The sequence below is a fragment of the Oncorhynchus masou genome, chromosome 13 (assembly GCF_036934945.1).
Source record: "Oncorhynchus masou masou isolate Uvic2021 chromosome 13, UVic_Omas_1.1, whole genome shotgun sequence".
In the NCBI taxonomy this organism is placed as follows: Eukaryota; Metazoa; Chordata; class Actinopteri; order Salmoniformes; family Salmonidae; genus Oncorhynchus; species Oncorhynchus masou.
Window position 1 is genome coordinate 41,151,007 of NC_088224.1, and position 15,083 is coordinate 41,166,089.

At 45.4% G+C, this 15,083-nt stretch overlaps 1 protein-coding gene across 1 annotated transcript; it reads right to left on the bottom strand.

Moving 5' to 3' along the window:
• On the bottom strand, window positions 1–14,151 carry LOC135552326 (proton-coupled zinc antiporter SLC30A8-like). Its single transcript, XM_064983886.1, has 8 exons — window positions 14,078–14,151; window positions 11,131–11,297; window positions 10,806–10,952; window positions 5,194–5,347; window positions 4,044–4,401; window positions 1,029–1,134; window positions 648–782; window positions 1–394 (listed from the first exon to the last, which is right to left on the bottom strand). The coding sequence occupies exons 1-8, from the start codon at window positions 14,149–14,151 to the stop codon at window positions 249–251; spliced, it is 1,287 nt and encodes a 428-aa protein (XP_064839958.1). The 3' UTR covers window positions 1–248.
• Between the last annotated feature and the right edge of the window lie 932 nt (window positions 14,152–15,083).

Below are 15,083 nucleotides of genomic sequence, written 5' to 3' on the forward strand. Positions count from 1 at the left end.
ACAACTTAAGTATTACTTAAAAAATATTTTCACTTAAGTACTTTACACCACTGAATATTTTAAGCCAATATTCTCTAAGAGGTGCAGGAACTCAAGCAGTAGAATATGTGAGGTGCTATAACTCAGTTCCAGCATGTTCCTGGCCAAGTCAAGCACTGGCCAAAAGCCTGTCCAGGTTACAACTAAATCCTGGTTTGGTAGCTTATTCTTCTGGGCTCCTGGCCTCTCCAATGGGCTTAAACAGACGTCTAGATTTTGGGGTCGTCACACAGGCTACACCCAGGCTTCTGGTCAGCCTGTTGTTCCAGCTGTATGGTGACTGAATGGAAGTTGTAGTTGGAGAAGCAAGTTTGGTTCATCTCCCTTAGAACTGGCTGGGCATCCACTAAGTCATCTGTGGAGGGAAAGGGAAATGTAAGTATGATGAAACAGACCAAATCACAGTTCTGCAAGTCACTATGGTCTGATCAAGTCAAGTCATAGATAGTGGAAACGGCAGTGGTATTTCCACAGAAAGTGTAATACTCTGATATATGGCAAAATGATATAAATGGTAATGAATACAATAAAGCCATCATCATCATCATTATATATGAGAGATGTAACATAACAGTAGATTACTGACAGCCTGGTCCAGCTACACTCACCTATAGCCACGTGTGCTGACAGCACCGTCTGGTTCATAGTCAGGGCCCAGATATGGAGGCTATGGATAGACTTCACCCCCTTCACTGCCAGCAGCCGATCCCTCACCTCACCGTGCTTCACTCCAGCTGGGGTGCCTGGGAAGAGATCGAGATGGAGGGAAAGATATGGATTTCATTACACGCACACACGCACAGAGGAGGGACTGGGCACAAAAGTTTGGCAAATTAGGTCCCTTTTAGACATGTTACAATCATCAACTCTTGCGCAAAAACATATCCTCGTGGCTGTCGTCAATATAAATCATTCCTAGTCTGTAGTCTAAGACGGCCACTTTGACATAATCCTGAAACAAGGATGTTAGAGGGAATTCCATGTTTTACCTTCCATGAGGACCGTCAAGATGTCTCTCAGAATGGTGATGGTGGTTCCCAGGACAAATATGGAAAACAGGAACGTACAGATAGGGTCAGCTATCTTATATTCGGGCTGTGGGAATCAGAGAAAGAGTGATTAAGGACCATGATCATTACATAGTTTAATATTATATATATTTATGCCTTTATTTAACCATGCAAGTCAGTTTAGAACAAATTCTTATTTACAATGACGTCCTACAAGGGTCAAACCTGGACAACGCTGGGCCAATTTACGCCGCCCTATGGGACTCCCAATCACAGCCGTTTGGGATACAGCCTGGATTTGAATCAGGGTGTCTGTAGTGATACCTCTAGCATTGAGATGCAGTGCCTTAGACCGCTGCGCCACTTGGGAGCATCATCTTACATTATCTTTACATCTTTCCCCCCCAATATATTTTACTTTAGTCAAGACATACTTGAGGAAATCTATGACGTCCCAATCGCACGTTGAAACAAGTAAAGTTTGTGCCCGTACAGCATCATAAAATGGATAATTATATTGAAAATTGCAACAATATCAGTCAAAAAAATACACCATGCTCAAAAGTTCCATTTGAGAACATGACGCGGTAGATTTTAATGCCTACAGGGGTGCATGCTCAGCACATGAAGATAGTGAGAGATTATCACACACAGGAAGGAAGAGGGGGAAGAGTCTAAAAGTCACCCTGGGTTTACTGTGAAATGAACCTGTAAACTTCTGTGACCAAGTGGTACATTATATACTGCAGAGATACTTAATTTGTTTGCGCAAGCTAATAAATCGCGAAGTGGATAGTCAACTATTTATAATATAACGTAGCTAACTAGAAATAGTAGTTACAGTATATGGATCTTCCATCAATTAATGCTTGATTCATTGTGTTTTGCTGAGAGTTTTCAATAGTATTTATGCAAAATTTATGCAAATTCAAAAGGACTTTTAACTGAATCTATGAAATTAGACTAATTACCTAATATTGTCATGGCACTATTTGGGACACTACTGTGTTTCATTCTAATGCAGAGTATTCAGCTATCTAAATGATCAGATCAAAATTACATCTTACGAAAGCCAGGGAGAGTGAGTCAACACTAACATCCTTATCTAACCTGCCCATTTTCCCTCGGCCCTAATCTCCTCACTCCATCGCCCTCTCCACCTCAGTTGACCACTACCTCCCACAAAGTGAAGGCTCCTCAGAGGAAGAAGGGTAGGACCATTCTCCTCAGTTAATCTTTTTTTTAAACACGTTACCAAATAATTGATTAAAACACACTGCTTTGCAATGAAGGACTATGGTAGCCTCAACAGCACTCTGTAGGGTAGCACCATGTTGTAGCCGGAGGACAGCTAGTTTCCGTCCTCTGAGTACACTGACTTCAATACAAAATCTAGAATGCTCATGGTTCTCACCGCCCACCATAGACTTACACAGTCATTCTGACAACTTCCAGAAGACATCCTCCAACCTATCAGAGCTCTTGCAGCCTGTTGTCCACCCAATCAAAGGATCAGATACATTAATTTTGTTACAGCAAGCTAGCACTACATAACATAACGGTTTTGAACAAATGTATTTATTTGTAAGAGAGAGAGAGATTTTGTGTTATTTTTCTGTTGCTTTTATTAATTTATTGCCACAGTGGCCACCGGTGTAACTGCTACATTTCTTGCTGACTGTACTAGCTAGCATGATTGCAGCGGGTTTACTATCACGTTAGTTCTAGTAGCTATGTTGACTATGACGTTAGCTAATATGGTGACAATGATGTAAGCTGTGGGTAGCGGTTAATGGTTATGATATGAAGGTTTGGCTTGGAAAGGTTTTTTCGCCTGGTCACAGCAGCTGATGGCTGTCCACAAGCCAAGAAAGGAGAAAGGAGGAGAGTGCGTAGATGCGAGAAGGAATTATACAACAAGCAAAATGATCATGCTGTTTGCATGTGGCTGCTTTGAAAGTGAACTGTAATTACGTGGAATCAGTGGTATATTCATTCTTCCGATTCTGTTGAAAAACGTGTCTTAAATGGAAGCAAACGGAACAAAACGGGGAAAAAACATGTCTGAATTTGTCCAGTAGCAACTCTTGTTTGCAACTGTTGGACTAATGATAACACCCTAGATCAGCTAGATGCAGGCAAGAGTGTGCAAGACGGTAATGAATGTGTCACTGTATGTCACCTTGATTACACAAATTTGTCTCTTGACCTGTGAACCTAAGATGTAAATGTTTATTCATAAGCTAGGTTGTAGCAACCTTATGATGGGTATAGGGAAAATTTGAGTGTCATGTAGTAGCCTAAACCTAGCAATGTTACATTGAACTGGGTGAATGGAATATAAATGACAGTCATCCAATATGCTTTAATAGAAATAATAATAAAAAATGATCATCCTCCCTCATCTTAAATGTCACCGAACGCCCCTGCTCCCACATGACCCCAGTTCACCACTTTCTCCCCATCACCCAGTTGACCACTACCTCTCACATGACCCCAGTTGACCACTACCTCCCACATAACCCCAGTTGACCACTATCTCCACCATCACCCCGGTTGACCACTGTCTAACACATGACCCCAGTTAACCACTTTCTCCCCATCACCCCAGTTGACCACTACCTCCCACATGAAACCAGTTGACCACTACCCCACCATCACCCCAGTTGACCACTATCTCCCTCATCACCCCCGTTGACCACTACCTCCCACATCACCCCAGTTGATCACGACCCCTCCCATCACCAATGTTGACCCCTATCTCCCCATCAACCCAGCTGACCACTATCCCTCCCATCACCCCAGTTGACCACTACCCCTCCCATCCCCCCAGTTGACCACTATCTCCCACATCACCCCAGTTGACCACTACCCCTCACATCACCCCAGTTGATCACTATCTCCCACATCACCCCAATTGACCACTATCCCCCTCATCACCCCAGTTGACCACTACCTCCCATATAGCACCCCAGTTGTTCTCTTACCACTGACCTTGAAGAAGATGATGATGGCACTGACCAGCACGCTGATGCTCTGGAGCAGGTCTCCCACCACGTGCACGAAGGCAGCACGCACGCTGGCGTTGGCCTGAGGTCGTGACTCCGACAACTCATACTGCTGAACGTCCACCCCACCATGCTGCTCCAAATCGCCGTTTCCATGGGAATGGTTTTCCTGGTTACCGTTACCGTGTGAGTGGTTACTTTTGCAGCTGTGCCCGTGCCTATCACTCACCGCGTGGCTGTGACCATGGTTGCCCTTGTCGTTGTTGCCGTGGCTGTGGCTGTGCCCGCTACTGAGGCCCCCGTGGCTGTGCCCATGCCCGGACTGGTGCAAGGTGAAAGCCATACTGCCCACAGGACGTTCAGAAAGACATAACATATTAAAAGCCTTGTTATTAGGCATTATAAATGTTCATATAGGCTTACAACAAGTTATAAAGCATTATACCTGGATGCATTACTGCAACATTGACTCTTCATACTGTGGAAGATATCTGTCGGCTGTTTACATGACAATACTTGTATATCCTTGCTACTGTCACATCTACTTGCTACTGTTGGGTAACACTTTATTTGGATAGTCTGTAGAGCATCTATAGATGGACAATCTAGACTATCAGTAAAAGTTCAGCTAATTACTGTATCTATTAACCCTAAACGCAGCTCTAACCCTAACCTTAACACTAACCTTAACACTTATCCTAACCCTTTCCCAAACCTTAACCCTTACCCTAACCATTATTCTAAACCTAACCCTAACCCTAATAGTAACCTTAGCAAGCAGTTGCTTATTAACAGATAGTTTGTTGATAGTATGAAAATACAGACTATCCAAATAAAGTGTGACATATTGTGGTTTGATTTTCACTTGTGAGTCACTAATATCTAGTCCTAAGCGGGAACTGTTAAAATACTATTTACAGGGAATAAAACCCATGGCAATCCACGTCAGTTTCTTAGCTTCTCTGTCATCAGTAGTCGTCAATTGTAAATACTATATTAGTCATGGTAACAGCAGACCACGTCAATTCCAGAAGATGAATTAGAAGTCAATTCATGAATGGAATTGAATGTCTCCACGAACATTTCAGTTCATGAATGGTGAAAGAATGGGCTGCGTTTCGGGTCGGTGGACTCACATGATGTTTGCAAGCACAGCGCAGCCTGAGGTAATGAGCATGATGGTCCCCTCGATCTCGTAATTATCTCTGATGAGCCGCTGCACGGCCAGGTAGACCAACACACCTGTCACAAGCCAGATGGTCACCACCGAGAGGAGAGCGCCCAGGATCTCTAGAGGATAGAGGGAGAGGACACACACACACACACAGGAGAGGAGAAAAAGAGAACACATCATGTTTAAATCAAGGGAAAGGCAGAGATAGAAATGATAGAAATGTCATGGACAGATATATTACAGTAAAGAGATGCAGGAAAACCCATTTGATCTTGCCAGCAGTCCCCAGTCCCCTGATTGTATTTAAACCCTTAGTTTCCCTCAGTTCTGTGCTCTGTGTTTGTATGTTAGCACCCAGTCCTAGTGTTCTGTGTTTTCCTGTCGATTCTTTTTTTTTACTTTATTAAATACACCGTCTTAAGTACTGCTGTGTCTGCCTCATCTTCTGGGTTCTACTGACTATTCGTGGCTCAGTTGGTTAAGTGACTGTTTCTCACTCCGGAGACCCAGGTTCGTAACTTGGTCCTGACAGAAACACAGAGCCAAAAATGAACCCAGAGGCAGCCAGTTCCCAGGACCTTTTTGCCATGCTGTCCCACCACCAGGAGACTGTCCAACGCCACGAAGCCGCCCTGGTTCAGCAAGAGGCCTTAATGGCTAGACATTCTCATCTTCTGTCGGAGATGCTGACTTCCATTAAGCAAATATCTGATCGTCTTACCCCGGCAACAGTTCCCGTCCCAGTACCTCAGATTCACGTACCCATGGCAGTTAACCCCCTGGCTGAACCTCGTCTTCCACCTCCCCAACGGTTCTCAGGTGATCCAAGTGCTTGTAAAGGGTTTCTCACCCAATGTTCTCTCTCCTTTGAGCTACAACCCTCGTCGTTTCCCACCGACCGGTCTAAGATCGCTTATATCATCACCCTGCTGTCGGAAAAAGCCCTGGCCTGGGCTACTGCTGTGTGGGATGCCCATAGTTCCTGCTGTGCCAGCTACTCTGCCTTTGCTGAGGAATTCAAACGAGTGTTTCAAGGCCCAAGCAGTGGTTCTGACTCAGCCAAACAGCTCCTGACTCTCCACCAAGGTTGGCGCAGCGTGACGGACTATGCCATCCAGTTCCGCACGGTGGCAGCAGCAAGTGGCTGGAACAACGAGGCGCTCACGGTGTGCTTTCTGAAAGGCCTTTCCGACACTATCCAAGATGAACTGGCCACTCGGGAACCACCGGACAATCTCGAGTCCCTGATCAAGTTGGCCTCACACATTGACCAGCGTCTGAGAGAGAGAGAACTCAACCGTAGACCTCTAGCCCCTATCAGTCCCAGCTCCGAGTCCCCACCTTTATCCTCGCTGGCTCCATCGGAACCCATGCAGATTGGACGCATCTCCCAGGCTGAGAGAGACCGCCGGATGAGGAGCGACGCTGTCTATATTGCGGCAAACCGGGCCATTTCCGTTCCACGTGTCCCGGGCTCCAGGGAAACGCTCTGTCCCGTACAGACCGGGGGAACTGTAACGGGAAACATAACCTCCTCCCATCCGTCCAACTCCCGTCTGCTCATTCCAGTCACCCTCTCCTGGGACAACCACAAGCTTCACCTTCAAGCCTTGGTAGACTCTGGAGCCGCAGGTAACTTCATGGATGGTGTCTGGGCGAAGGAGAATGGCGTTCCCTCTGAACCTCTAAGTGAACCCATGAGGGTCACTACATTGGATGGAAGCCCTTTGGGATCTGGACTTGTCACTCATGTCACTACCTCCTTGCGACTTTCAGTTTCACAACACCAGGAATTGATGAACTTTCATTTGATCTCCTGTTCCGAGTTCCCTCTCGTCCTTGGATACCCCTGGCTTCACAGCCATAACCCTCACATCGACTGGTCTGTGGGCACTATCAAGCAGTGGGGTCCTACGTGCCAAGCTACTTGTATTTTCCAGAATTCCCCGAGTTCTACTCCCGAGTCTTTAGAATCCATCGACCTGACCCGAGTTCCCGAGTGTTACCATGACCTCAAACTGGTGTTTAGCAAACAGAGGGCCACCATGCTACCACCCCATAGACCTTACGATTGCCCCATCGACCTGTTTCCGGGCACTTGCCCCCCAGGGGTCGGATCTTTTCCCTATCTCCACCCGAACGAGCTGCTATGGATACCTACATCAAGGACGCTCTGGAAGCAGGCCTCATGCGTCCATCCACCTCCCCGGCGGGAGCAGGGTTTTTCTTTGTGGCCAAGAAAGACGGTGGATTACGTCCTTGCATCAACTACCGGGGACTCAATGCCATAACCGTCCGTAACCGTTACCCGCTACCCCTTATGGCCACAGCCTTCGAGCTGCTCCAGGAAGCAGTTGTTTTCACTAAGCTTGACCTGCGGAACGCATACCATCTTGTGCGGATCAGACCTGGTGACGAGTGGAAGACCGCTTTCAACACGCCTACTGGTCACTATGAATACTTGGTGATGCCCTTCGGCCTGACCAACGCCCCAGCGGTGTTCCAAGCGCTCATAAACGATGTGCTTAGGGATATGCTTAACATATTTGTGTTCGTTTACTTGGATGACATCCTCATCTTTTCGAGCTCCCTTCAAGAACACACTAAGCATGTCAGACAAGTACTCAAATGCCTCCTGGACAGCCATCTGTACGTTAAGCCGGAAAAATGTGAATTCCATTCATCCCGAGTACAATTCCTGGGATTTGTAGTGGAACCCGGTCGAGTCCAAATGGACCCCAGGAAGGTAGGGGCGGTAGCGGATTGGCCCACCCCCAAATCCGTTAAGGAAGTTCAGCGTTTCCTGGGCTTCACAAACTTTTACCGCAAGTTCATCAAGAACTTCAGCTTGATGGCAGCCCCTCTCTCAGCTTTAACCAAGGGTGGCAATGCAAGGTTTTTGTGGGGAAGAGAAGCTGAGACGGCCTTCCAAGGACTCAAGCAGCGCGTTCTCTCTGCTCCCATCCTGATACTACCGACTACGGATGAACCATTTGTGGTGGAGGTAGACGCATCAGAGGTTGGTGTTGGAGCTGTCCTGTCTCAGAGGGTGAAGACAAGAAGCTTCATCCGTGCGCTTTCTTCTCACACCGGCTTACCCCGACTGAGAGGAACTACGATGTGGGGGATCGTGAACTCCTAGCGGTTAAGATGGCATTGAAGGAATGGAGACACTGGCTCGAGGGGGCTTCTCACCCGTTTCAAGTGCTTACGGACCACAAAAATCTGGAGTATATCCAGCAGGCGAAGCGGTTGAACTCTAGACAAGCTAGATGGTCTCTTTTCTTCAATCGATTCCAGTTTATCCTCACCTATCGGCCCGGGTCGAAGAATCTCAAACCGGATGCCCTGTCCCGAGTCTACGCTCCTGCCATTCGAGATGACACGGACATGCCTGTCCTTCCTGCTGCTAAGATTGTGGCTCCGATCTCGTGGCAAGTTGAGGATACCGTGAGACGTGCTCAAGCTAGCGAACCGGACCCGAAAGGAGGTCCTGCCAATCGGTTGTTTGTCCCCAAGGCAGTGAGGACTCAGGTCCTTCTGTGGGGGCACTCCTCTCGCCTCACCTGTCATCCGGGCGTAGGTCGCACCTTGGAGTTCATCCAGCGTAAGTTCTGGTGGCCTACCATAAGAGAAGACGTTGCCACTTTCGTCAATGCCTGTCCCGTGTGCTGCCAGGGCAAATCTTCTCACCTCCGCCCTCAAGGACTCCTTCACCCTTTACCTGTTCCCCACAGACCCTGGTCCCATATCTCATTGGACTTTATTACTGGGCTTCCTCCATCCCATGGCAATACTACTATCCTAGTCATAATCGACAGGTTTTCAAAGGCGGCCAGGTTCGTCCCTCTGACTAAGTTACCTTCTGCCAAGGAAACGGCTGAGTTGGTAATTAATCATGTGTTCCGAGTCTTCGGCATTCCTCAAGATATGGTTTCTGACAGAGGTCCCCAGTTCGCCTCAAGGTTTTGGAAGGCCTTCTGCCAACTCATGGGGGCTTCTGCCAGTCTATCTTCAGGGTACCATCCGGAGTCCAACGGCCAAACAGAGAGGATGAATCAAGAGCTGGAAACCACCCTCCGATGTATGACTCGTGACAACCCGTCCACATGGTCATCCTTTATTGTTTGGGCCGAATACGCGCACAACACCTTGCGCTCCTCCTCCACTGGTATGTCCCCGCACGAGTGTCAGTTTGGCTATGCTCCTCCATTGTTCCCGGACCAGGAGGCAGAAGTCAGAGTGCCTTCAGCCTTGAAGTTCGTCAGACGCTGTCGGCTTATGTGGAGGAAGACCCGTCTTAATCTTATGCGTTCCTCACAGAGGTACCAACAACAAGCCAACAGACGTCGCCGTCCCGGGCCTACCCTGCGCCCCGGCCAGAGAGTCTGGCTCTCCACAAGAAACTTACCTCTACGGGTGGAGTCTCGCAAGCTGTCCCAAAAATACATCGGTCCCTTCAAGGTTGCCAGGAGAGTTAACCCAGTTTCTTATCGCCTACACTTACCCAGATCCCTTAAGATTAATCCCACATTTCACATTTCATTGTTAAAACCTGTTGTTTTTTCTCCCCTTGTCCCGGCAGACAGACCTCCCCCTCCGCCTCGTGTCATTGGAGGCCAGCCGGCTTATACCGTCCATCGGATACTGGATTCCCGCCGGGTGCAGCGGTCCTGGCAGTATCTGGTGGACTGGGAAGGCTACGGTCCCGAGGAGCGCTCCTGGGTTCCTGCCAAAGACATCCTGGATCCTGACCTCATTCGTCAGTTCAGGGCCCTCCACCCTGAGAGAGCTGGTAGGAACGTCAGGAGCCGTTCCTAGGGGGGGGGATTCTGTCAGGATTTGGCCAGGGTTGTTCCGGGTTTTGGTCACTAGATGCCCCCATTGTGCTTTTTGACCTTATGTTTTTTCCCTTGTTCCCCATTATTATTTGCACCTGTACCTCATTTCCCCTGATTGTATTTAAACCCTTAGTTTCCCTCAGTTCTGTGCTCTGTGTTTGTATGTTAGCACCCAGCCCTAGTGTTCTGTGTTTTCCTGTCGATTCCGGTGGATGCTCTTGTGGAATTCTGTTTTTGTTTTTGAGTGTCTCTTGAGGCTTTTTTGTGCTATTCCTACCACCTTTTGGATTTGCCATTTTTGTATTTAAGGACTTCTCCTTTTTGTATGATTTGTCAGGTTCCTATTGTAAAGACCAAGATACACAATCACAACGCTATAAAACAACCATTAGGTATGCTCTTCTATAGACATACTAAATCCCTCCACTTCAACTTATTTGTTCCAGAAAGCATGTGAGAGTATAAAGCACACGCATTGAGTATACTATCGACGGCTTATAGTAGCTTTCAACATTCGCTGGCTCATGATATTGGGATACATCAAGTATTGATTATTGATGAAGATGGTAGTGATGATGAGGATGAGCATATTATGATGATAATGATGATCATCACGAAGAAGAAGGTGATGATGCTGATGTTGATGAATAATGACAATAATGATGATGATGATGACGATAAAGACAAATGATGACAATGATGACAACAATGATGATGAGGATGATGATCTCACCTGCACGATGCCAGCCGTAGCTGAGTGTGCGTGTGGCGGGTCTGGACGAGAGCCACAGAGACACCAGGCTGATGATGAAACTGGCGAAGTCTACCAGCAGGTGGGCGGCGTCTGTCATCACCGCCAGACTCCCCGCAAAGTAACCACCTACAGACAGACAGATAGAGGAGAGAGAGAGAGAGAGAGAGAGAGAGAGAGAGTGTGACTGACTGACTGACTGACTGACTAACAACTAACTAACTGACTGCTGACTGACAGACACATAGAGTCCCTGACTAACTAATCGACAGGCTAAACAATAGTCATGTGTCATTTTACCCCTCACCCAGGATCTCTCCGATCATGAAGACCAAGCAAACAGCCGAGACCACATAGAGCCTCTTCCTGGCCAACTGCTTCTCCCGCTCCCTGTCCTCCGTAGCCTGGCAGTTGTCATGGCAATGATGGATGTTTCTGTCCTTCTCCATCTGCATTATCTCATCTGTGGACACACTGTTGGGGGCAGGAAGGGAAGACAACAGACATATGGATTATCTAAAAAGGAGGAGAAGAGGGGGGTGAAAAGGAGACTGAAAGGGAAAACAAGATAGATGGACATCATGAACTTTGTCCAAGAAGGAGGAGGAGGAGGGGGACAGTAGGCAGAGCCTGTAAGAATGGCTGTCCCTCTCAAGTTGTGCCCAGAAAGACCAGACAAGCGAGATGGATGTCATGAAAATCATCCAAGAATTAGGAAGAGGGGGAGGGGGAGGAGGGGGAATGGAAAGAAGAGAGAAAGACAGGCTGAGCAGAGTTTGTAAGAAAGGATGGTCCTCTCGAGTTGTGCACAGGTGTACATGTGGCTCAGAGACAATGTTGCTGTTTTAAAGCTAATTTCCTGCAATTCTACACGTTGCCATGAGGCAGAGAGAAAAAAAAGTCAGTGTGGGTGTTTTTTCCTCAAAATGTAAATTCTACATCTGTGATGTTAATTACATTGTCTGTGATGTTAATTACATTGTATGTATTAAGCATGACATACATCTTTTTTAGTAATATGCTTATATTTGTCTGTCGCATTTAAGTGAGTGAGGGTCATTAAAACTGTAACAATGTTGTATGTTGTGGCTACAAGTTGTAGTATGCCCAGTGCCTTATTCCTACTGTGTCTTGTCAACAGTGTGTTCTTTCCAACACCCCAGGGAGTATACTGCTGTACCATATACAGTCACCAGCATATACAGAGCACCTCCATTTCAGAGCCTGTTTGGTACATGAAAGGAAACCTATCAGGAAAACCAGGTTGGTAGGGAGCCTTATTAGCTCCAATGTTGATAATTTACATTATTTGGGTTATATCAATAGCTGGGGGCCTTATGAGAGTCATACATTGGTACACTGGGGCCATGCCTTGAACACTGAACCAGTTTCATCTGTTAGGCTAACTGACTAACTGATGTGTCTCTGTTTGTTCAACCTTGTAGCTCCAGAGCTATCCTTCCTTTAAATCCCCAACTAGGGACCAGATAATGGATGTGATGAGAGAGCAGTGTTGGGGAGTAGTGAGTAGTTCAATTAGTAATTCAATACATTTTGTAGCTTGGTGGTAGTTAATGACTTTTTTGCCATGTAGTGGTGTAGCTAACTACTGGAACTACACACTAAAATATGGTTGAAGTAGGAAATTTCCTTTCTTTCCTAATTCTCACTTGACACATAGTTTGTGTGTTCAATAGGACAATTTACACATTCTGTTAACATCTGACTCCAGAGAAATCTGTTCTTGCAATTATTTCACATGTATTTTAGTCCAATTGTTTGTAGTCTAGGACATTTCATATTTAGATATGATAATTTATCGTAAAGTAGTTTGGATGTAGTGAACTCGCTTTTCAAAGTAATGTTAGTTAAAGTGGCAATAATCAGTAGAAACAATAACAAAGCATACTGTTTCGGTAAAAAGCTGAGCTATGGATGCAGGGAATGACCATCAATGATATCAAAATAATAGTTTTAACCATGTTTTGGGGCTATATAGTGTTTGTTTATATTTACTTTGTTTACTAAAATTGGAGTAAAACAAGCTTATATTTTGGGTTCTGATGGGGTATGACAGTTAAACTGAGCTCATTAGGTTATATTCTATAAGTTATATTCTTCCAGAATCAATATATCATTCATTTATAAATCCAAAAATGAATGTAACAACTGCCGATTGCCCCTTTAAGTAAACTATATTTTCTTAAGCGTAGCTTTGGTGTAGCTTAACTTCTGCCAGTGTTAAGTAATTGGTCAACTATATTTTCAGAGTAGCTTTCCCAACACTGTGGGAGAGCGTTAATACCACATTTGGTGAGAATGCTATGAAATAAGGAAAGACACCGCGCACTTTAGCATGACAATTGGGTCTAAGCTACGTTTAACATCGGAGGCAGAAGGACGGTGAACTGACAGTACGTTATTACCACGATAGCAGAGCACTGGTGGGGTGAGACACTTCTGAGTTTTCTCAGCTGAGCTCCTATCATCCTTACTGTGGGGCAATTGCAAACCCAGAATTAGAACCCGTGCGCAAATCTTTTTTCTCTCGCATGACTGGAGTATTAGGCTGTCTAAGATTCTCAAAAAAGTTTTTTAAATTCTATACATGAAAATACCAATTCAAATAATTCACCATGGGTGCTCAACACCCTCCTCGTACACCAATTACATCTTCCAAAGTTTATTTTACAACATCACAAGCGGTCTCGAACCTCCAAGTTTGCGCAACACTACAGCCAGCCAGAACCAGACCCGTGTGTAAAATATTGTAGGCTATAACCCACCCAGCTTGCAGGAGGCGAGGCTGAGCTTGAGGACAGATAACGCCTAATAAGGTGATCTCAAGGCTGTCTGCTGTATAGAAAATATTATAAAACAAACTGTCACATTAAACAGACTAAAATACATGTGAAATAAATGTGACTACAGCGTATGAAATGTGAGAACTAGGCCCAATCACTCATTAGCATAATTCAATAATCATATCGTCCTAATCATGTGCATATGCTTCAAGTGAAAAAAAGATAAACTAATAGTTGCTGTGGAAATGGAGAAACAAATTCAAATAAATAACCCCTACTTATCAAATTATATTTAGGCTAAAGTTTAAATTTCCATTTTGGTTATTTATCAGACGCCCTTATCCAGTCATATTTCGATGTCATTTTGTTTTCAGATATCATAAATGTTAATTACATAATTGAAAACAACAGACTGACAATTTCAGACAATAAATAAACGGGCTACTTTACCTTTCCATGGTGATGCTATACATGGTGCCTTTCTCGGTGACCAGTTGAGTTTTCTCTGGATCCTTTCTGAACATGATTGAGTGCTTCAGGGACGACAACAAACAATATAAAACTGGTTACAGTAAACAATATAAAACTTGTTAAATTATTAACACCCAGCCAATATATTTAGATGGGGAAATAAAAACAGACAAAATAAAAATGCAATTTTCTTATTTTAAATTGACTAATGTAAAACAAATAGGCACATTTCTAGTGTTATAATCATCTAGATCTCCTCTCATAAAAGAGGACAAGTTCCATGCATCTTCAAATATTGTTTGAGTGACAATGCAAGCAGTGTTAGTATTTGAAGCCTTGTGACCAAGCACCGTGTGCAAATGTAGCCTCTTGAAGCAACACCTTTAGGCAAAAGTTTCTCATTCGGAGAGAGGGTAGGAATTTGAATAAGATATATTCTGTTTCGAAAAGGTAAGATTCAGTAAAATAGGCAGTGGTGGAAAAAAATACTCAATTGTCATACTTGAGTAAAAGTAAAGATACCTTAATTGAAAATGACTATCATGTTTCAAGGTAAGACCCAGATATAGACAGAGTCGAATTAACAACAGTTTATTAATCCGACAGGGGCAGGCAAAATGACAGGTCAAGGACAGGCAGGGGTCAGTAATCCAGATAGGTGGGGCAAAGGTACAGGATGGCAGGCAGGCTCAGGGTAGGCAGAGGTCAGTACTCCAGATAGGTGGGGCAAAGGTACAGGACGGCAGACAGGCTCAAGGTAGGCAGAGGTCAGTACTCCAGATAGGTGGGGCAAAGGTACAGGACGGCAGACAGGCTCAGGGTAGGCAGAGGTCAGTACTCCAGATAGGTGGGGCAAAGGTACAGGACAGCAGGCAGGCTCAAGGTCAGGGGAGGCAGAAAAGGTCAAAGCCGGGAAAACTAGAAAACAGGAACAATTGCGAGACAGGAACAGAAGGAAAAACGCTGGTCAGCTTGATGAAACAAA